General features: G+C 39.4%; 1 protein-coding gene across 1 annotated transcript; it reads left to right on the top strand.

The window, feature by feature from the left end:
- Positions 1-4,648: 4,648 nt before the first annotated feature.
- On the top strand, positions 4,649-19,180 carry rhoab (ras homolog gene family, member Ab). Its single transcript, XM_084721607.1, has 5 exons — positions 4,649-4,786; positions 13,118-13,275; positions 15,769-15,889; positions 17,209-17,339; positions 17,475-19,180. The coding sequence occupies exons 2-5, from the start codon at positions 13,120-13,122 to the stop codon at positions 17,646-17,648; spliced, it is 582 nt and encodes a 193-aa protein (XP_084577733.1). The 5' UTR covers positions 4,649-4,786; positions 13,118-13,119; the 3' UTR covers positions 17,649-19,180.
- The last annotated feature ends 5,835 nt before the right edge of the window (positions 19,181-25,015 follow it).

Genomic DNA, 25,015 nt, shown 5'->3' with positions numbered 1-25,015 from the left:
ATCACATGTAACAAGAGACACAGCAGCTTATTTATGACCTGTATCGCCCTCTGATGTTAACCAGTAGGAAAAGACTCCTCCTCCTGTGTCCTACCCCAGAAATGCTGTGTAAATGTTTTACTCATATGTGTAGGAAATGGTTCAAAGAAAGGTTTAAAATGCATGGTTCTGTAAATCTGATTCTTGATCACCTTGAGTTTTAATGTTAAAGGTTCTGTGGAAACCCTCAGCCCACAAACATTGAGACTGACATGACTGACTGACATGACTGGCTGACACATTTTACTATATTTTATATTTTATTTTAAGAAGGACATTGCAAGATTAGCTTGTTGACAAATGCAGAAACGGTGCTGTATGACTTGACTCCAGTGTGGGATCATGTGTTCCTGGGAAAACATCGACCCCACCTGATAAATTAAGAAAAAAGATTACATTAGCAGTCTGATATTCAAAATTATGGTGGCTTTCATTTTGTCTCCCTACATTTTACAACCCCTGCTTACTGTGTGTTTTAATCTGACAGTGTGCTCCAGATTAATGTTCTAATGTGTGGCAAATGTAGATTATCAGTTTGATCTTGGACTCTGAAGAAAGAAACGGTCACTTTTCACCTGATGGAAACGTGTTATGTATGGGAAGTGATAAGCCATATTAGACTTGTGAAATTCTGTGTGTTCTGTCCTGTGTTTCTCACTATTCCTTCTGCTCATTTCACTGTGCTCTTATTTTGGCAAGAAAATGTTTACGTTTGACTAGCGAGGTCATTCTCTAATTAAATATGAATGAATGAGTGATGGTATTTACATGAATGAATGGACACAGGAATGAAAGGACATGTCTTTTAGACTAGAGCGGAGTCAAATCCAGCTTGAAGAGTGAGGAAGATTGAGCTGTTGTCAAATATCTGAAAACTCAAACTGCATTATACAGTATCATCATAAGTATTCACAGTAGCAATGGAGTAAAAGTGTCAAAACAAACCTGTACATACAGTTATTACACTTTTATGGTGTCAGTCTCATACCATTTTACGTGCAAGTTACTCTGGAAATAGCATGATAATTTTTAGCTTAGCTGCTGGCACAACTCCGCTTGCATCACACAAAATGCAGCAAAACACATTCCACTACGGATGCCTGAAGGCAACTGTGAAGTTGTGTAATCCGGTGAAGTTGTGTAATTTGAAAAAAAGCGTAGTTGTAGTTGGCAGTCTGAGGTTTCAGATTGAGCCTGGGTGGTCTGACCTTCAGCCAAACCTTCACTCTCCATCCCTGTCCCCGTTGGTTTGTTTTTTTCAGATGTTTCTCATTTGTTCTGGCTGTAAACATCATCAAAGAAAAGAATGCAATCACATGCTGTCTGTATAAAAAAAATGCCTATTTACAAGTTGTGTTATAAACTAGAAAAGCTGCAGGAGAGGATAATGAATGATGTCAGTGCTTTCACTGGGTTCATCAGTGGCCAAACTCTTTTAGTCAGTGAACAAGCGCTAAAATGCTTTCATTGCGATGTGGCTACACACACAGTTCACAAGTGTTTTTTTTTTTAATCCTGTACACCCGTATCTTATCGTTCTTAAAGACACACCACAAGCAGGATGACTATTTTTAAGCTTTGGCAGGTGATTTCTCAGTTTTACTCAAACAATTTGATTTTCCATGGTTGGTGTCCAGTCAAAGTGGCCAATAATCCAGATTTATCTCCATCTAGCTGGTGATCATGTCCCACGTGGATGTCCAGTTTCTGTGTTATGAGTCACCAGTCAGTAGAGTTAATGTTTTTTAATGTAAGAGATAAAGTCTCTTTGACAATTCAAGATAGTACTTTTCAGATAGTTTATTATCTGCCATTCTTAATTTGTTGGTTTAAATTGATTACTTGAAATTAGTGCTTTAGGTGTTACTACAAATAATATTGCCTCTGTACTGGATTTCAGAACCAGTGCCTCCATTATGAAGCCTCATTATTTATATATTTAAATAAAGGACTTCAACTTGACATAAAATCAATAATCACTTGGTACAGTTGGATTATGAGTTGTAAGGTAAATTCAATTTGGCAGGCAACAAATTACCTTTAAACCGAATTGTTTGGTAAAATAGTGACGTCAGCCTCCATAACTTGTGTATGAAAGCTGTTTTCTTGCCCTAAAATGATCTACAGATTACATATGATTCATTCACAGCAATGGTTTTGGGTTCTTTTTAATAGTTTTCAATACTTTCATTTTCCTTATCTGTCCTTACTTATGCACCAACAGATCTTGTTGAAACTAATGACGGTCTATTTCCCTCTCTCTGCTGTGGCTGTTGCACAGACTTTTCTGTTTTAGTTTTCAGATATATTTCTTTATCTCTATATGAAATAAAAGACGATTGTATGAAATTAAAACAAGTGGTTCAGTATTTTTTGCATTGGCATTGTGATATTTGCAGGTGTGGTGTGAATATACATGTAATTTTGTATTTGTTAGCTTCAGAGGTGGCGGGGTGGTTCAGTGGTTTGACCTGCAACATCCAACAACAACCAGTTATTTCAGTGAATTATCTATTAGAGGAAGTCTGAGTGTGAAATTAGCATACTGACACATAATTTGAAAGAACCACTTTCTGCTAAGTGCATAGTTGGCACAAATTTGATAAGCTCAGGTAAATTGATACTACACACATTTTCCTGTCCAAGTATTATAAGATGACTCAGGCAATAGTCAGTGTCCTTTTAGCCATGCACTGTTATATTTTCTGACAGACACAATGTTGCATAAGACACTGCAACAGTATTATTTTGACACAAGATAATTAAGAGGATTGAATTGAGCAATAGAATATCCTATTAAGTCAAGGTTGACCACCATCCAATCCTCTGCAATCCACTCATAACAGTCAAACATGGTTACCATTGTTGATAAGAGTGCATACCTTTAAAATGAATCTAATTTAAGTATAATCCTGATTTGACCTTAACAGCACAGCTGTTTGTTTTTCTAATTATTAGCAACTGATAAAGTATTAGTAATTCAATACAACATTATATCCAACTGTGAGACCAGAATTGGTCTTACTGATTTGAGATGGTGTAAAAGAATCTAAAAAACAGAAATCAGAAATTTTGTCCTCAAAATTAATACCGTGTGATTTTGTTGGTCTGTTCTGTGCACACAATAACTGTTGTGTGACTGTCCATCTTTGGACAGGGGCCCCTCCTCTGCTGCTCCTCCAGAAGTGTCCCTGGGCTTTTTTGGGAGAGATTTTTCCCTGTCCAAACCAAAGGTCTAAAGACAAACTGTTTTATACTGTAAGGAGCGTAAAGCCCACTGAGACAAACTGTGATGTGTGATTTTGGATATATAAATAAAATTTCAACTGACTAGATTTATCAACTGCTGCTTTCAATGTCAAGAATAAACTGTCAGTCTAATTTGAAGCTAACATGAATGAGAAGTCCTTACAATTATTACTCCCTCTCCTGAGGAAGAGCATGTGATATGATCGAAAGCTCCCCATGAGCCTGTTGACTGCTGTTTCCAGGTTGGTCTCAGCTACAGTACCAGTAATATTTATTATATTTACCTTTCACCCATGCAAAGTGTCTTTTGACAACTAGGTAATAGGGTGAAATAAGGTCATTTGGGACATCAGGTAAAATAGATCAAATAAGGTTTTATATCTTGGGCTCTTTAAGTATTAGCCAATCACCAAACATGTTACTGCACTGGGTCTACAAATATTCTTTGAGATAACTAGGATTAAATACTAAAAACAATTTTTCAATAAAGCTGGATTGTTTGATGTCCTCTTTAACCATCAGTAATTGTCTAATTTTGCCTACCCTATTTCACTTTGCAACATATTTTCCTCAAAGAAATATGGAAAGACCTAATTATAACATTTAAGGTAGTGCTCCAAATTTTAGGTGGTTTTCTAGGTAATGTACTAAAAAGTGTCCTAAATGACCTGACTTCATCCTATGTTTCTGTTCTTTCCGTTCTCTCTCTAAAATAGTATTTTACATAATTTGCCCTTAGATTTGTTTAGTTACCTAAACTGACCACCAGGTGGGGCAGTAAGTTCACACTTCTACTTTGACAGTTGAGTCCTGGCTCACAGGCAGTTACAGTGAAAGAAAGTTTGTTGGCAAATCTGTAATGAACTCAATTAACTCTGATTAGGGGAATAATACATGTGGCTCAAGGCTATCTATATTCACAGTGAGGACATAACCCCAAAATTGATCCTATATTGGATCAGCATTGTGAACATTAAATGTCAGTTGTCACCCCTAAACTTAAATTAGCAATTGTTTAAAAACGCCAGTGGTACAGTGACTCATTTTGGATCCCAGTTAGTAGTTTGAGAAACACTCATTTAAATTGGCTGTAGTAATTATTCACCCAGTATCGCAAAGCTCCATCTTGATGGATTAAAAATAGCATCATCGACCGTTAAATTTAAACGTTAGCCCTCTGAGAGGTATGATAATGTCATGTCTGAAAATAGACAGTGTTTATAGCTCAGCGTAATTGCACTAACGTTACGGATTTCCAGTTACAGCTGTAACTCCCAGTGCTCACACGCGTCGTGCCCGCGCAGGTGTGGCTCCAGTGCTCGCGCCCGTCACCCCTCCCCCCCAGCTACAAATTACAAACCCAGGCTGCGCGCTCCCGTGAAGTAATTCATTGTATCAGATTGAGACGGGAGGAAGCAGCGAGCGGCTCGACTGGTCGGCAAAGCAACTCAGCTCCGGGAAAGACCGAAAAACCGACTGCTAGCCACATAAACTGCAGGTAAACTACTTTATGATACACAAAACCGTTGTGAAATGCTATATATCTTATATTGTTATGTTTAAAAGCGGACATGGCTATTTTAAAAGTTGTCCAGCGAGCTTTGAGAGGCCGTGAAGCTAAATGCTAGTGAGGTTAGCTAGCTAACGGTAGCTCAGTTAGCTTTTCCCCTAACCGACCTCAATTTCAACGCCGCTTCCGCAGTTCTGACATACAGTTGTGCTGAGGAGAAAACTGATCTATTCTCGGTGCAGGAGCTCCTGCAGCCGAAACACCATGGCCAGACTATACAGTGGGCCTTTATTAACCTGTGAAAAGTTAAGTGATGTTTATAAACTCGCCTGGTAAGACTGGCCTAGATTGGCGAATCAGCCGTAGCCCAAACAATGAGGCTTTTTTCTGACTTGCCACGGCTGACCAGGCGGCTTCTCAACGGCAGTTCGTCAGTTGTTGTTAGTGCTAGTTAAATGTTAGCTTTAGATGTTCAGCAGTAAAACACCGTAAGGACCAAATAAATCACCGTTGTACTTTATGTCAACACCGTTTACTCGTTTTGCAGGTTTTAGAACATGTCAGCGACAATAGAGTCCACGGTCTCTACTTTAGGAAATTTCAAGTTTTACGCTTTTCTAATAGGATGCTTTTTTTATGTAAAATATCAACCCCATGAGAAGTGTGTGTGTTTAATATGTGTGGGTATCGCTTGGTGTTTAGTTTGGATCGGGGCCACCCACCCATTCTTCCACTGCGGACACACTAGCCATCTGTTGCCTCTGTGATGACGCCATCTTTCTGGTGACCCACCCAGTGGTTCGCTGGTTTAAAAACAATGTTTGACTGAAACACTGAGAGCTCTCACAGGCAACACACACACAACTTTTTTTCTGAACATTGGCTATGGTGGCAAGTGTAAGATATTATCCCACCTTGGGCTAGGTGAAACTGTCAGATAGAGCTGTAATGATTAATCGATTATGAAATTAATCGGTCACTATTGATAGTTGATAAATCATTTTGATTTTTTTTTAAGCAAAAAAAGTCAAAATTCTCTACCAGCTTCTTGAATACTTCTTATTATGGGTCTTCTTTACACCTCTATTATAGTCACCTAAATATTTTGTTGTGAGTAAAACAGGACATTTGAGAATGTCATGTTAGGTTTTGGGAAACACATTTTTCACAATTTTCGGACATCTTAAAACAAATGACTCATCAATTAATCAAGATTACAATCTGCCGATTAATTAACTATGAAAATAGTTGTTACTTGCAGGCCTACTGTCATAATGAACTGTCATATTTATTATCTATGGTTATTGATGGTGTGACAATATTCTGCATGTAAATTGTTTTTTTTGTTTTTTTTTCCATAGACTAATAGTAAGCTAGAGATGTGTGATATGGTCTTGGTGGAGTGAAAATGGCAGTGATGCACTTGACTGTCAAGCTGGCTAACGCATTCTTGTTAATTTCCAAGGTGCCTACAGATCTTTGAAAAAGTCTTAACATAACTCATTCACATTTGCTAATGAATATGCCCTAAAACAAGATTAAGACTTGACAAGAATTTTCTTCGCTGGTGATAATAATCCAGTTAGCACATGAAATGGATAATTCACCCAAAAAAAAAAGAAAATTCAGTCATTATCTACTCATCCTCATGCCGATTGAAGGTCATGTTTAGTCTTTCAGTCCACAGAACACTGCTGGAATTTAAAGGAAAACAGCGTTGTAGAATCTCCCTATTAGTGGAAATGAATGGTGACTAGTTTTCAAACCTAAAAAGTCTCCTAAAGCCCCAGCCTGCCAAGTTGACTAAAAAATGTTATTTACACCATGGTTTATCCTGAATCTTCACTGTAGATTTTTAGCCTGGAGCTATGTTCACGTGCACAGGCACACTATCTGAACTGGTGTGTGTTGTGACGGTAAGCACACGGCATGTTGACCCTTTAGGAGACTTGGATTATGCCAGGCAAGCAATATGGAGGTATTTTATGACTTTTTTTAATGACAGTGAGCATCTTCTAATCCTCCTTTAAAATGTACTGTGTCATAGCAGTACTATGTCTACTTTTTCAGAACGGGTCATTTCATCTTTTATTAGCAGTGTTTTCCTGTGCAGCAGTTGCTAATCGTATTCTTAGTGGCACACATATTTAGGCTGGTTAAGTTTTTTGATTTGATTATAGGGATTAGAGTCTCAAAACAGAGGCATGTCTTATGAAATGATTGTGCTTGTTAACAAGGATGTGTTTATTGAGGCATCAAATTTGGTATTAATGGTTTCATAACTAGCTTGCATGGATGCGGGTTGCAATTTGTCCTAAGGTCTGACGACTGCTTCAATTGGCAATATGATCTTTTTGGGGATTTTTCAATCAACATCCCCAACATACTCTTGAGCACACACGTTGTACAGCTCTTTAGTGTGTACAGATCACAAACCAGTATCCACAAGGGTGATATTTTCCAAAGTGTATTTTTTCATAATGCATGCCCCCCCCCTCCCCCATGGTGGTAAAAATAATTATTTTCTGTTCCTTTTCACAATAATGAATTAATTCAAAATATCACCGCCCACAAAAATGCATGTTAGGTGTCAGAAGAAATAAACACCTGCCAGGTTTCTGTCAGAAACTGAAATATTCATCAGCCGGCAGTCAGTCAACCATCGTTTTGCTGGGGCTAATTCTTCACACTGAAGACTGTGTGGGGTGTTTCCTGGCATTAACACGCACATGCAGGCTGTTTGATGCAACTGTTGCCTGTGTGGGGTTTTCTAAAGGACAGGCGGATGAATCATCAAGCACACAGTAACCATTTTCAATAATACATTTAAAGCTGTGTCATACAAGGAAACAATCCAGAACGAATAGTTTCTCTGAACACTATTCGTCAGCGAAGACACCTCAATAGTTTTGTCTTTGAAAACTGGTTCTGTGGACACATGAGTGGGCTTGACTGGCAGGCCTGCTGTCAAAAATATCGACTTTTTGAGTTTGATGGAATGACAGTTTACAAGATATGACCAAAGACCAAAATCAAATATTGTGTTTGTTTTAAAAAAATTGCGTGGCTTATTCACTTTAGTAGCAGAGAGGAGATGGAGGCGCTGCTTTGTCAAATTAAGAGCATCCACATTTTCAAAGGGAGCACAGTCTGTCTTTGCTCAATTTGTGTGTGTGTGTGTGTGTGGAGCATGAATCAAACATTCCTGTTGGGAAAGTCAGTTGTTGAAGTGAATCACAAAATTTGACAAAAGGCTTACACCTGTGCCATCTGTCGACTTTCTATTTTCATTGATGGTGTTTATCACAGGAGTGCTCCCTGTTGCTTTCTTTGCGTCTATCCTTCTCTGTTAATTTTATCCTGTTGAGGTTATCCCTGTCTCACTCCTTATCCGTTGTTTGTCTGTCTCAGTTTCATCTCATGGTCTCTTGGCTAACATGCAGGTGGGGCGGAGATTTGCGCATGTAGCATGGTCCTTATTACCTACCAGGATTATAACTGATCACTGGAGCTTGTCTGATATTCACAAACCATCAACATAGCTTGCATGCCCAACCCTGTCTTTCCTTGGCATTTGTAAACATTTTTAAGTGTATGGTGACAGCTGGAACATAATGTAGTTATCCACAGGCTGTAGTTGATGTTGCATCATTTCCATCTCTTCACACATGCACCACTTCCAGTACTTGACAAGTCTGTTTAATTTTTGTGCGGGCTGTTTGCCAACATGTCTGGCAGATATGACAAACAAATTAGCAAAAGCCAAACATGATGTGTGTGTGTGTGTGTGTGTGTGTGTGTGTGTGTGTGTGTGTGTGTGTGTGTGTGTGGTTTGTGTTAATTTTACATTCTGTTTGTTAATGCTGTGTAGAAACATCCCAGTTCCAGTTTTTAGTGAGCTTCCACTAGAAAATATCTGGACTTAAGAAAATGAGTAGTTTGGTTTCCAACTTATCACTGACTATGTTTACATGCACATATTATCCATGATTATTCCTCATATGACAATATTCCTATTTGAATATTCCTTATTTGAGTGAAACCTTCTCATGCATGCAAGACATACAGGATATGCTGACATTATATTATTCAGCATTCTTTGGAAGTGTATACAGCTCTCTCAGAATATGCATCTCAGTTGGGGTTTTTACAGTAGTTTGCGACACAGTCTCTTGCCTGTTTAGGGTCAACTCTGTGCATTGTAAACAAGCCAACAGCTAACAGTTTGCAAGGCTGGTGTAGAGATGCATACACAAAAGACAAGCACAGAATTTTTGCCAGAAGGAGAAACACATCTTTTTTTTTAGCATCATGAAAGACTTGGTTGCATTCAAATGGGAAAATTAGTGTTTTCATTAGCCATATAAAACATATATTATGAATATTGTTTTCCTTGGAATAATGATAGAAAACAGAATATTTTGTGCATGTAAATATAGCCAATGTCAGCCAGATTTTGAATACCCATGCATCAAAATCTAGTGACATCTATCCCACTTTCTTTATAATTTTGGAATGATCTCCTGTTCACCTATTGTTAAAAAATGGCAGACGCTCTTACTGTTCTCTGTCAAACCTGAAGCTCAAGGATTTATAAAGCACTGAGCTCATAATTTACATATTAGGCTGGTATTGGACAGGGTGACCTGGTCACAAAAAAGAAATCTGTTTTTTTCCATGTGCAGTTTTAAGCAATTTTCACTAAAAACCCATTTTAAACAGTAAGAAAAAAACATTGAAGTAATGTATGACATTTGTGTACAAAAGCAGAATTATATGTTGCCTGCATTATTTCTTTTTGTTTTTTTTAATGCAGGAAATCTAAAACTTTGAAACATTATGGTAGTTAGAACTTTGTGTGTAACACGGTTGAGCAAGAATAATATTAGACTGACTCTACCTGCAAGGCTGTTATCATTACACATTAACATTTGGGTTTTCAGATTTTTTTTTAAATTTTTTTATCAAATACTTTTTAAAAACTATGACACCTCTGGTACCACTGATCATATCATGTTGAGGAAAGTACTTGCAGCCACTGCGATTCCATGAATTGTCATGTAGGTTTGTCTGAAATGGTGTAAATGAATTTTCCTGTTTCACGCATGGCCACACATTTGCTGGTCACACGAGTCAAGTGCTTGTTGTCTGTTTTCTACTCAAGAATAATGAATCAGCGAGAGTTTACCCTGGCTCAGTTTGTTCAGTCCAAAATTATGGACGTGCTGCCTGTTGATTACTTTGCTAATCATAATTCTACTACCATAGCACATAGATCACAGTATGTGCTGTGTTTCTACTATTTTATGTTACCGGGCCCTTTTGAAATCCACCCAGACACAACAGTCTCCACTACTAATGGAGGTTTTCCTGTTGTGTTGCCTTTTTTATGCACATTGTGTCCCTTGTGTTGTGTTTTGTCTAGATTATGCCCCTATTAAGTGTTATCCTGTGTTTTTTTGTTTTTTTTTGCCAAGAAAAAGGTTTACACACACAACTTGTGAATATATAGTTTGATATTGACACTGATACCTAGCTTTATATTATCTGCCTTAAGATTCCTGTTAGCTGTTAAGCCGCTCTAAAAGAACAATTAGTACCTTTAACAATTTGCTTAAAGGCACCCTGGCATCATTTGGTGAATGGAGGGCACATTGTTATTTAGCCTACCCATTTCAGCTGCTGGTCAGCCGTTTCAAACATTGACCATACACCCACCTCTAGGCTATGACTGCCCCCGTTTTTGTCTTTCCCTTTTTCCTCAAGTCATGGAGGGAATGGTCTAATCTTTTTTGACACGGCTGTCCTACTTAGAGTATTCATGTACCATTTATAGGATGTTTGCAGCACCTCGCAGTGCTTTGGTGCATTTCAGGGTCAGAAAGTAATGAGACCTGGGGCAAAAAAGACAAGAAGTGGATTTTTATTACAGAGCAGTAACTGACAAGGACCATCAGAGTGCTTTTGTCTGTATTCTAATCAACTCATTCAGTTGTCACACTTGAAATATGAATATAAACTGTGTGCCCAATGGGTCACACACAGTGTGTGTCTGGTGTGGGAACATGTTACCAGGGCACTATGTCCAAATGTACTGTGGTGTAGAAAGGCTGGCTTTTCATCCGAAAAAGGCTGAATACCCATACATAGAGTAACTTAAAGTGCCAGTTGCATACAAATTACTGTATAGATTTTAAAAAAACATAAATAAAACAACAAAAAGCACAAGGGGAAGTAAGACAGACTGTTTGGGGCCAGAGACCATCTTCTTATGCATCGCCTGGGCAAGAGCAGTGTTTTTACAGCACTATGCCAAAAATCAAATTATTTCACTCAGTGAAACAGACCCCATGATATCCATAGTACCCCAAAGCTCTGGCCTTGGGGGCAAAAGTGGCATGGAATTGAACCTCTAGCTGGGGCTGTGGTAGCACTCCATAAATGCAGCAGATCTAAACTGCAGCTCAAGTGATGGATTCACAAAGAACAAGAGAGGTGTCGGGGCATTTGCTCTTCACCACACCTCCAGCTGACTCACTGTGATGGAGATCGCAGGGTAGAAAAATGTGATTGACACCACACAGCACTGCACCTTCTCAGATCAAGAAGGAAATAACCCGTCAGGGAAGTATGATTTATTACCTTCTCTAAGTGAGGTCCTTCTGTCCTTGTGCAGTTAGTAAGTAGACAGTGCATGTACTGTGTTGGTGTGAAAGTTGTGTCTCTGCGGCAGTGCCACCATGACAGATGAGGTGCGTTTGATGTGTACTCAGTGAATAAAGTGATTGTGTCTCAGTTTGGAAACAGTTCCTGTTCATGTATAAGAAAGGGAAATTGCTATTTTCCTGTTTTATGTTTTGATCACACTCTGTAGGTAAAATGTGACCATAATTCTAGTTATTTTTAATTGTTTAGAGAGTTGAGTGACTCCAAAGCTTTTGAGTCCAATTCAATTGAAAATCCACAACATTTACACACACTTCCTGTGTTTGAGACTTTGCCATTTCCCAATTTGGAGTGATCCAAGCTGCTCTCAAGCCAATGACACAAGACTACATGACACCCATTTGCCCCAACTTCCCCTAACTCAGTTGGGCAAGCTTGCTTTCTCACACCCACGCTGACAAGTCTGTTGAGTCTTTCACTGTCATGAATTACTGGAACCTTGACTAGATCTTACTTCCTGGTAGCTCACATCTTGTTGCGCTGTGCTGTAATGACATCCTTATGTTGACACCTGTTTGTTGTTGAGTAAGGGTGGAACAGGAATCTGTAGTGCAGGGACGTTCACAAAAACTTAAATGCCTTTGGAATAATTTTAACCCCACACCCTCTCATCATAGTACTCTACCCACTTCTTAATCATGATTTTGGCACAAATAATGATCACAAATCATAACCAGCCAACTGATAATAGTTTTTTTTATATTGGAGGACACGGGGCAACCGGTCCCATCTCTTGCACAGTACACAAGATATTAAATAGGGTAAAGTTCCTTATTAAGCCCACCAAATTGCCATTTCAGACTTTTTAATATATGCTGCTCCAATTAAGTGCAAACATTTTAGTTAAAATGAAAGTCTGATTTCTTAATTGAAATGTCAAATATTAATTTATACCAATTTCTAATTCTTCTATTATTTAATTTGTCTGGTCCTATTTCATATTGAGCTAGCCACATCTGTCACTCCCATTAGTCAGTCTTTAATTTAATATGCAGCTAGCCTGTGAATGTTTGTGTGATTTCAGATTTTCATTTACACACATTGTCTTCAGCCTTTTTGGCTAACAAGCCCTTAAATATGAAGAGATTCCTGCCCTTGTCAGGCCATGTCTGCAATTATTAAATCAGCCTCAAGGTTTGCATGACTTCCCCATTTCAAGGAAAAGGCATTAATCACAAATATGAAGACCATTACACATCTGTCTTGGAATTTTTTTTTTTCAGATTCCATTAATCATCTCACAGCCCCCCAGCTCTGAACATCGGGGTGAGAACTGCTTTTTGCCAGCTTTGTGGTTAGATGTGTGAAGTATAGTGTTGCATAGTGCATCTGCTCTATGCAACACTACTCAACACATACTCTTGCTTTCATTCCAGACATGTCACACATATTTTCATGTTTTGCCTTATTGCTTAAAATGGACAGTTGGACAAAATTTTATTTGTACACTTAGTTTGTTGTATGTTTACTCCAACAATCATAAATATTGGTGGCTTTAGCTGCACTTCTGATTCTACTTGACTACTTTATGTCAAGCTTTTCCTGTGGCTCCTTGGTCATAAACACTACCTCCTCTTCTGTGTCTTTCTGCAGGGATGGCAGCCATCCGTAAGAAGCTGGTGATAGTGGGGGATGGAGCTTGTGGGAAGACCTGCCTTTTGATTGTCTTCAGCAAGGACCAGTTCCCTGAAGTCTATGTCCCCACCGTGTTCGAGAACTACGTTGCTGACATAGAAGTGGATGGTAAACAGGTAAGACAGACTACCATCAGTCTTTCCCATTTAATGTCATGTCAGAGTGTTGCCTCTAGGTAGATGGATTGATCCAAACTTGAGTTGCATTTAAAGCCAAAGCACCAACCTGTGCTGAATATTTGAAATAAACAAAAGTCTACAGAGAATTCACACCTTTTTTTTTGAAACCACAGAGGAATGTTCTTGGGTTTCAAGCTGTCACAACACATCTCTGCCTCTTTTAGTCTCTGCAGTGATTCTTGTGCTGGTATTGGGGCTAATTTTGTTCCATGGGTGCTTAATCATGCTTAGCACTTAAGTTCTACCTTCAAGGCCAAGTGAGCAAGTGTTGATAAAACTTCATCTTCCCTGGCATTACTGCAGTCATCTGCTAAGTATGTTCTTTTATTACAGAGTGGTTTGTTTGAGCTAAAGACAGGTCTTCAAATGGTCAAAAGATTTTGAAGTGTTTTTAGGTCTTCTTTTAGGTGTCTGTGACTGTTTAGAGTCTTTGTTCTATATAAAATGCAGTCAGTTGCTATGATAACACACTAATGAGAGGTCAAGTTATGCATTTGACTTTATGGCAAATTGTACACCCCCATGTGGATACAAAAGGATGCTATGATGATAATGTTCATGCCCAATTCAGATGTCAAAAGAAGGATATATTCTTTTCTGTATGTGTACCACTCTGGATAACTGCAGCATCCAGCCCAACTCATCAGTCATAAACCCCCACAACCTCATTCTGGGTTAATGGGATTCTGGGACGTTGAGTCTTTATTGGCTGGTTTAATTTCTAGCCCCTCTGTGATGACTCGGGCTACTTGTCAAGTATCACACTTTTCTAAATGTCTTGATCTGGTTTTCTTTCCCTATTTAGCTTTGCAGTCTGCTCAGAGAAGTTTTTATGTCACTGTCACATTTTGTACTGTCAGGGCTTAAGAGTATATATTAGGCATGAACATGTTTAATTATTTATTTTTAATTTTAAACTTGAAAAAGGTCACATATGTGTCACAGGCAGCCAAATATTGGCAATAAAAGGGTATTGACACTAAAACTGATTTTTGAAGGTAATTGTCAGCCAGTAACGCAATTGTTCACCTATGCGGTGATGCATCTCTGTATTTATTGGATGAGTTAAAGGTGCAATATGTAAGATATGGCCACAGTTTTAATTTAAAGCAGTCAAAAATTAACTAACAATTATGAACAGAATGTGAAGAAGTAATGTTATGTCAAAGATGTCCTGAAACAATAGGCCAATCCCCTGCAGTCTCAGCTGGGAGATGTATGCGAGCAGCGACTTCACCGGTTCTCCGCTTCTATGGTCTGTTAAGTTAACAAAATAAACTCACAAAATGACAGTAAGAGAAATATTCTTACACCTATTGCCTGTAATAAACTGTACACCTTGTGAATTCAAGTTTCTCTCTTTTACTTAACTACGACAACCTCATTTGTAAAGCACATTACTTAACAGAAGCCAAAAAGATCGTCTTTGTTTTTCCCCTGTTCAAAAATAACCAACTCTAGTTTGGTTGAAATAAATCCTTAATCTACTGCGTTAGATGTGAAAATATCCTGGCTCCCTGTGGCCTCTTTGATGCCCAACCTCCCTCTCACTCATCTCAGCTTGATGCCTCACATGTAGCCACCTGCCTTCTACATTGCTCCTGAAATCAGACAACTGGTGGAGCAACTGTAAATGACCTCGGTACAGTATCCATAGGCTTTAAACTGGCCTCCATCGTGCTTGGATCCTGCATCTGTTCCCCACAGTATAAATGCAAACACTCCTCCAGTGCACCGAGTTCAGGACTGGGCAGACTTGAGTCAGCTAAGGGCTACTAACCACAGGGCTAAGTGAGCCAATAGCAGATAGCTACAGCAAAGAATATTGTGACTAGCAGTTACCTTCGACAGGTGGCCATATTTTACACATTGCTCCTTTCAAAATACAACACAGTCAGAATTCTAGTCTAAACTGTCTGACACCAGCTTTTCCATATTATGTATGAACAAAGTGAAAACGTTAAATTTAGATCAAAAACTACCAAAATCAACTATGATTTTTAAACTGTTCGCCATGTTTTCATTCAAACTATTTAAATGTGAGAAATTAAAGTCCTATATCAAAATGACAAAATAGTACACTGTAAGGTTGCCAAAGCATTTTTATCAGCATTAGATAGAAATTTATAGTGTTTAATTCTTTACTTTCCACCTTTTATAGTCAGAATTATTTTGCTATTATCATGCACTGATTTCTCTCTGTGGAACGAGAAAATAAATCTGTCCTTTTTATAGTTCCTGGTCAGGTTCGCTGCAGTCCTTGTTTATGATCTCATTTATTTGCTGGCTCTAACGTGAAAGTTGTGCTGATCAGAATGGACATGGTGTATTAACTTCTCACCCACCCCTTTCTTTCTCACTCCCCCTTTCTCCACATTCCTTTGTCCTTCTCCCTTTCTGCCATCTACCCACAATGCATCTATATGTTAGGTGGAGCTGGCACTTTGGGACACTGCGGGTCAGGAGGACTATGACAGGCTGAGACCTCTCTCCTATCCAGACACTGACGTCATCCTCATGTGCTTCTCCATAGACAGCCCTGACAGCTTGGGTGAGTACACACACACACACACACACACACACACACACACACCTACACACAGTCAGGCATGACATCAAAATACCACATCTCCGTCTCCCTGTGCACTCCCCCATCTTTCCGTGTTCATCAGAAGTTATTTCTGGGGTCTGCAGGTTGTGTGGTCATCCTGTTGTGGTTCTTAATTCCGCTTATAGAGGAACTGCATTTGCACATCCACACCAAGACACTGAGACATGCATTTGTCATGCAACAGCGTGCAGCCATGCTGTAAAACAGCAAGCCATGCCTTTTCTGTCATAATGATAATGAACAGCACTTCCCTGATCATATGGAAATTGCTTTGCATAAAATATGGTGATAAAAGCTGCAGATAATTAAAGTGCCAGACATAAATTGAAGAGGTTTAATTGAGAGGACGTCACAATTGTAATAAAACAAAGGCTTATTGTACCAAAGCTTGTAAATTGTCTTACATGAGCATTCTTCAGACATTACATCTCTGTTTGAAGCATGTTTTTGCCGATCAAGTCTTTTTTTTTTTTAACATTTGATGCTCAGTGGAGATATGGAGGCTCACCTTTGTTTTTTTTTTCCCCCCCTCACAAGCAGTTTTATCATCACAGTGGCTCACAATTTAAATTAAATTACTTTGTAAATGTTAGTGTAATCTAAATTCTGGCATCCTGTGATTGAACTAATTTTAAGATAAGGTTTAATTGCTTCACCATCACAAAGCTTTTATGCCAAGGTTCCTTTGTCAGTTTCTGTAGCAAGAAGAAATAGTTCCAGCATTTCCTCTGAATTTGTGTGATTGTTCACTTGGTTATCAGCATTTCCTGTTATTTCTTGAAGAGACATATGCAGAAAGGTGCAAAAGATTAATTACACCTCTATCAAAGGCAAGAATGAGCTTAGTGCATTAAACATAACACTGGAAAATATGCAAATGCTTTTCTAATTCATCTGTGATGGCCTTCCGTTGGTAGTTTATCCCACATTTATATGATGAATTCAACTAACCTGTATCTATTATTATCTGTATATCTGTTGCCATAATTATAAGCTGTAATAAGGTGTCTGGAGAATGCCACTTTGCAAGCCCCTAGAGGGTTTTTTGGTAATTCTCCTTCACATTGCCTTCTAATTATTATACTGTATCTTTTCACATTTTCTATATGTGTAAATTAAAAAATCCAAACAGGTTCACTGCCTCTGTATTAATGTGCCTTGTATTGAATTTTTGTCTGACAACCAAAACAACTGCATACACATGCACACAAATAAAGATGTCTGTCGAGTGATTATAGATCTGTTCCTCTCCCTCTCAGAAAACATTCCAGAAAAGTGGACCCCAGAAGTCAAGCACTTCTGTCCCAATGTTCCCATCATACTGGTAGGAAACAAGAAAGACCTTCGCAATGATGAGCACACACGCAGAGAGCTGGCCAAGATGAAGCAGGTACCATAATTCTTTTAGCTTTTGCTGGTATTTATAGAATTAATTAATATTATTAGCTGGTAGTAGACGTGTGAAAATTCAGGGCTACAGAGAACGTTTCTAAACTAAATTCTTGGTTTTCTCCTCATCCAATAGGAGCCAGTAAAGTCTGAGGAGGGCCGGGATATGGCCGGCAGGATCGCAGCATTTGGTTACATGGAGTGCTCTGCTAAGACCAAGGACGGTGTACGGGAGGTGTTCGAGATGGCCACCAGGGCGGCACTCCAGGCCCGCCGCGGCAAGAAGAGCAGTAAATGTGTACTGCTGTAAAGTGGCCGATATATTTGGACATTTTCCACCCTGGGCTAGCGTACCCAGGGTTAGGGCTCGGGAGGGACGGAGGGATTACTAGATGGGAGAGGGAGGGAGGGGAAGAAAAGAGTGCAGTAAATGACTACCGCTGTAAAATGGCTGTTTGTTGGACTGAATTTACCCTGGGACTTTGATTTGGGAAGCTTTGATGAAGAGGGATGGGTGGGTGGATCGATGGAAGGATGGACGGGGGAGGAGGGAGCACAGTAAATGACTACCGCTGTAAACCACTGGGCTCTTCACCTGTGGGTTTACCATGAGGGTGGGAAATTTACACCAGCCAGACGCTGGTGCAACAGCCACTTACACTGATAAAGGTCATTAGGAGAACCTGGTCCTTTGTAAAAAAAAAAAAAAAAAAATCTAGCTAACTGGTAAAACTGATAAACTTGCTGGTGAATTATGGGATGTTCCAGTGACTGTGTTCAAGGTTTAATTTCCTGCCTGGATGACTTGACAGAGTAATGGGGGCAAACAGACAGCACAGTAAATGAGTACCACTGTAAACAGCCACCAGTGGACTATTTATCACCAGGTTCCTTCCCTGGAAATGAGGGCGAGTGTGGTGTGGAGTTGGACAGGTGAAGAGATGGGAAGGATGAAGCGCAGTGCGTGGGTGTGACCATGTGATGAGACTGTATACACATAGTTTTGCACATTCAGCTTACTTGTTATATGCTGTAGTTGCCTGGGCAGATTATTTGAACAGCTCCGAAAGAAGACAAATCACCAGTAAACTGTATTAATCAAGTGCTCCTCAAACAGGTTTGAGGCTGATTAGCTTGCTGTTCAATCAAAATAGCAAAAATGATAAGGCATTTAGAAAAGTTTGTCAGGGTCACGTGCTGTTAGCTGCTTGGGGTCGCTTGCGTCGTATTATAGAGAGCCCTGGAGCTGTATGCTCACATGTCCAGCTCAGTGCCATTTAGTCCCTCACTGTGGCTAATCCTGTGCTTACAGTTTGACAGTGACAAACACACTGAGCCCTGCTCTATCTGAGATGATCTGTTACAGCCACCTAATCGTGAATGCGCTATTATTTGCAGACAAACTGCAGCTAGTAAACAGTTAGACTGAAAATTTGCCCTCAGTGCTGGTTTTATCATATGATCTGTAATTAAAAGTGGCTATCATTGCCACATGTATTCCAGTTGCTGCTTTAAATATGAGTTATCTTTCTGTAGCAGTGTATTAGAGGGCAGTGTAGCGTTTACTTCCAGAGGAGCAGCGTTGGGCTCGACATTCAAACTTAAGCCACATGCTGGTGAAGCTTTACCGATGTTGGTTTGTCTACTCAAGGAGGTGATTAACTCTCACCTGAAGGTTCTTTAACATTAAAACCCTTCTTTGGACTGAATCAGTGGAAGTGGCAGGTGAATTGTGCTCCCACTGGATGACAAAGGTAGCTTCCTGCTCTGCCTGCCGTGGCTCAGCTCCCATCCCTTCCTGTTCCACATAGCCGACTGCTGGTGCTCATCTTCCCCTGGTTTTAGACCAGGACAAAGAACAAGGAGTGGAGGGGAGAGTATTGTTTACATGCACACCACTGATACCCATTTTTGGGATGAACGACTATTTTTTTTTTGTGTGTGTGTGTGTGTGTGTGTAGGCATGTATAAAGGTCAAATGTACAATAACAAGATCTAGTTTGAAGGAGAAAAAAGGTGCCTGGGATACACCATGTTATCCACCATATACATGTCTGCCTTTACTGGTTAGCTGTTGGTACCTGACATCTGCTTAAACAGTTAAAAAGAAACATGAAACCTGTGATATGACCTTTTTTTTTAAATCCAGAATACTGTGCATGAAAATACTAGAATTGTCAGGTTAGGCTAAAACATGCTGGTAATCTACATCACTAAGTAGCTGAGTGAGAATTAACCACATCTTTATTGGATTTTTTTCATTTTGGGATATTTTTAAGGTCTTTCTGTTGTAAATATGGCAATGGTGGCCAGTCATATTTGGGATTTCTCAGCCAGCAGCACCCCCCCTGACTCTTCTGTGTTATTTTCCTGCCAGATTCGGGCTCTCTTGACAGTGTTGTACCCTCCTGTTCTTCTTCCTGGCCTACAGGGAGGAGCTTGTTCCAGAAACCTAGTCTTGTGTTGATGTTTTTATACTTTTATTTCCTGCTTTTAAAAAAAGAAAAAAAGTCAAATATGTTGTCTATCAGTATTTAAAATAGGAGGTGGAAGACTAGGGGACTGCTTATGTGTCGTTGCTTTAGTTTATTCTTCTCATGTGCTTTACCTGAACTTTTCTGATGATTTACACTTGGTTGCTAACGACCTGTCAATCATCCCTGCCAAATGCTGTTGTTAGGCAGTCAGGAGAAAGGCTGGCCTCTCGGCTGCCTGTCTAGAGCATCGCTAAGACCACATGTGCTGGCTCTTTTTCTGTTTGTTTGTTTGGAACACAAACTTGACTGAAAAGACAAAATGGAAAAACAATGTAAGTCCCCTTATTATGTACAAATCATTTTTATTTCTACTTTTTATTGTATTTTTAAACATCCTGATTTTGGATGCTGAAACAGTGATGTAAACAAAGGAACAGGAAAACCAAGCTGTATGCAAAGTCTGTAAATATGAAATGTGGGTTTGTTCATACTAGACTATACACATGCACAGGACTGGAAACTGTATTTGTAAACTAGCTTTGGTTTGTGTAATAAATTACTTTCTATAACACCCAGCTTCTATTCATTGTGGTCTCGGGGGCAGCGGGGGAGAGCTCTTAAGTTCAGTCAATACACATAAAGTATGAATGGAGTGATGTGATTAGTGATTTCATGAACTGGTGGCTTCACTTGTGTCTCAGGGCTCAACATGATATTAGTATCATGAACTGACATGATACAAAATGTCACAAACTAGTAGTATGAATTCTAAATTTCTTCCTAAAATATTTCCTATTGTTCATGAGAAATATCAGAAACTTTGCTTATTTGCCAATTATACTCATGACTGTTGTTTGATAAAAGGAAGTCTGACCACATGAATGCCTTCCACTGTAAACCAGGAATTGCAGTGTGAAAATTCACTCTTCTCTAAGCCACTAAACTTCTTAGGCAAAATCAGTAATTTTACCTTGTAGAACACAGGAGTTTCTCATATGTCACTGTTTTAATCAGTTAATTTGTTTGTGTTAATGAGTAACTTTGTTGTTTTGAACATTTTGTTCCATTTTATCAGTTACTCAGTAACACAACCACACTGACAGATTGAGGCAGCAGCAGATTATCAACTCCCATTTTCTATGAGGCAAAATAACTTTTTTTTTTTGCCAATAAAGGCAGATTTGGAGAAGTGATATTTTGCTGAGCAGTAGTTTTCTGTTGGGTTTCCTTCAGAAAGGGCTGTCTAACAGCAGGGTACGGCATTGAAAATATTCAAAATATAGCATATACTTATGCTGATTGACTGCAATGATTTCTTTGGTGGCTAATAGTTTGTTGCTGTTGTCCACAGCAGTACATTGCTTGGTCTCATACACCAGTACTCCTACTGCTCCTCTAAACTGGGGGTGTGCTGGCTGCCAGCTACTGTAGGTAATACACCGATATGGATAAATGGCTCATATAACCTCACGTCGAAAAACCTGAACTATCCTTTTAAAACTGCACCCCCAAATTTTCACTTCATCCTTGATGTTCACAGCTGATTTTCCAACCAGTGTATTAGATGATCCTGTTTGACAGTGTCCTTTAGGACACTATATAGCAGTGAATACAGATAATGATGCATGTAGTACTGGATTTTAAATCTTTCTGGTTCATGTAGTTTGGATTAGAACCCAAGACATAACTGAAAATCACAAGCACACAATGACAACTGAAATTCATCTAAACCCCCAACATCAGAGTTTAAGTGTTAGTTTTTCAGATTTCAGCAAAATATCAAATCACCACACCAACAGGCATGTTTTATGACTCCTCCTCCACAGTGAGACTGAGTGTGAAGCTGCCAACCTTTCGGATTTTTTGTTTCTCAAATTGTGTTTTAATCTGGATCAGTTGGTACTGAGCCCTAAAAAATGTACTCAGAATCATTTCATACATGGAAACACTCAATAAAGCTGCATATAATCATTTTAAAGATACAATATCTAATTTCTCAGTCTGAAAGTATAGATAAACAGACCTCCCTCTGCACAGCCTGTCTCAGGAGTCAGGTGCTGGTCGGTCACAGGAACATCTCTGGTGAAAACATCAACATAAACAACCGCACACTGAACACAGTTACTGTGATTTTATTAGAAGCGAACAACTCGTTTCGCCCATGGCTTCTTCAGGCTCGAACAACAGAATGACATGAGCACCTGTAGGTGTGATAAATATACATGGGTCACATCACTAATTATCAGTCACTGTATTTTTTCTTTTTCCACATTTCTTCTTCAACATTTAGCTTTGGCCTCAACCCAGGTAGTTTCAGCTGACGTGTGTAAGCAGTTAGTTTGCGACAGGCTCTCTTAGCTTTTACTACTTAAATAAACTACTAAATAAACAAAATAAACTTAAAATATGTTAACGTTAATTCCTCAAGAATAAAATGCTTCTAATCTTTGGGCTTGAGGGAATGTATCAAGTATTTTCAAATCGAGAGGCTCAATTACAAGTGAAGTAACAAGTCATTGGTATTAAGGTCCATTTTGAGTTACAAGTCTATGATTTTGTCAAGTCGAATCTAAACTCATCAAATTTGTGAGTCCAAGTCATGTGACTGGAGTCCACACCTCTACAGTATGTCTTCATGTAAGTCCAGTTTCTTGCTTTAAGGGAAGAGAAACCATTTCTCATTCACTTTAGTCACTGTAGGTGATGCCAGGTCCGACACCGGTCATTAGGAGGATTGCTGGTTGCAGAGCAGAAAGCAACACCACCACTAAGAGATGAGGCAGCAACCTCACTGTGAGGCCTGAGCTGCAGAGAGAGTGGAGTGTGTGGGATGCTGAGGTGAGGCAGTTTCAGCTTGTGTGGGATGATGCTGGATGTTGTGTAGTAATGTTGAGAAGCTGCGAGCGTGCGGAGAGTGTGGAGCTGCTCTGTAACCAACAATAAAAGACAGCAGTTGTGTAAGGCAGCGCGGAGGAGTGGAAATCCAGGAATAAAATGGATAAATGTAGCAGGATGTTGCTCACAAGGAGCCTGCATTTACAGTAACATTTCCATTTAGAAACATGCATGTGAAGCCATACATACATCTGATGACATAAAGTTACAAGGTGTCACATTTTTACAACTGGCGTAAATCAAATGGTGGCAAAAATCTCTCCATGTCTGTCTGATTCTGGTGTGATCCACGAGACACCTGGAATTTAACACTGAAATCATAATTTGTTCATGCTGGCAGAGCAATAAATGACCAGAGGCATCTGTCATCGTTCTGTTTGCATGGAGGACAAAAGGACACGATAATAGAAACTAAGTAAAACAACCAATTTGATTGGTATTTATAGAAGTAGCTTAAAAACACCTCAACCTCAAGGAATACGCCATGACAGAGAGGCATTTCAAAGAGGGGAGCACATCTCCTTATTGCTACTGTACAAAAAAACCTCCTGTCAGGTTAAATCTGGACTAAATACAAACAAAAGCAGCTTAAAAGAGTAATTTATAATTCAATGTAGAAGTTTACAATGTAAACACTGAACAGTAATCTATATAAAAGATGCAAGGATGAGGTTTGTATCCTTTTTTCTTTTTTAATGGGGGCCACTTAGAACCTACATTTACAATGTTCTTCACTTTCCTGATGCATACAGATCAGCTCACAGGTCAAACTCTAGTTTCCAGCGTGTTACATCAGAGAGTTGACCTTTGGCAGCTTATATGCTGCATGAGACTTGTGTGGTATGGTAAGAGGAACAGGAGGAGGAGGAGGAGGAGGGATAAACAGGTATGGAAAATGGAAGGATGGATAATAGGAGGGGGCCTCCGAAATGATGGATTACGAGAGGCGCGGTGGGTGGATGTGAGAGGAAACGAGGAGTCAGCTTGAGCTTCTCTGACTGAAAATGACTGCTCACTGCGAGAGCTCTTTTCACCCTTACTGCTCAACGCCACAGCATCAAATAGAAGAAATGTCTGTCGCTACTGTGCACTACGTTATTGCAGATTTTGTGTGCAAAGTGACAACATGCTCCATAAAGTCATAACGTGCAGTCTATCTAGGCCGCTCTGATCTCAATTATATTAAAGAGGGTCAGCAGCAGGTGTTGAGAGGCTGTTTTTTGGAAGTGATGGCTGCATAACTACTGTTATTCATGTCACGGCACTCCGACAAGGCTACAACCACATTGTATCAAAAAGTGTCATAAGCAGCTCAACTCATTTTGGCTGATGCTGATAAATGCACATATATTTATATACATATACAGTTTTGCTCACTGGTGCCTGTTTCTCTATGTTCTTCGCAAATTCATTGTAATTACTGGGATGACTGCTCTTAAGATGAGACAGTTAAATATGTAATGTTGAAGGAACAGGCTCCTCCTCTAACAATTTGAAGATGAGCATATTTGTTTCAAACCCTTCAAAAAGCCCTCACAATGCAGACATACTTGCTTCACGTGCGCATAATTAAAGGGTCATCTTATCGGCCCATCATGTTGGCATAAATGCTCATTTCAGGCCGATGCCATTATTTTGTTTTGAAGCCTTTATCAGCTGATATGAGGGTGACCAGACGTCCCTGTTTTCTGGAGACAGTGCCTGTTTTTGATGGCTTGGAGCCGGCTGGAGCTGTCCCTGGAAATGCACTGAAAATTTGCTTACCATAGCTGTACTCACTATGGTACTATAAACTATGATTTTTTTTGGACAAGGTTAAGTTACTTAGTTACCCAATTTTCAGTCTGCACCAAACTCCAAGAGGCTTTATCAAAATACACGAAAGGAGAGTTTTCCCCAATTTATTTTATTTAATGGACAATAACATTGGATATTTGAATGATATACTGCTTTTATTTCATAAATATGATCACCTTAACCAATATTATCATACATCCATAATATGCTACATACTGGCTACATCTCACTCTGCAGTTAACAGCATATAGTCTGCAGCAGTCTGCGCAGCCATGTTGGACATGCAAACACATCACTGGGTTTCGAACAGGAAGCTTTTACATATGAACCAACTTGTTGGAGCCACAGAGGTTCAGTTCAATCACAGGTATTCCACTTGTGTGAGACACCACTTACAAGCACATTATGACAGTTATTTTATGGTTATTCATCACTTATTCATAACATCTAATCATATGTCCACAGAGAGACTTTAATGGTGCGCTGAGGGAAATGACTGGGCCTCTGT

The sequence above is a fragment of the Lutjanus erythropterus genome, chromosome 6 (assembly GCF_056507025.1).
Source record: "Lutjanus erythropterus isolate fLutEry1 chromosome 6, fLutEry1.hap2, whole genome shotgun sequence".
NCBI classification, from domain to species: domain Eukaryota; kingdom Metazoa; phylum Chordata; class Actinopteri; order Lutjaniformes; family Lutjanidae; genus Lutjanus; species Lutjanus erythropterus.
The sequence above is the reverse complement of the archived record's forward strand: the minus strand, read 5'-3'. Positions and strand labels throughout refer to the sequence as shown.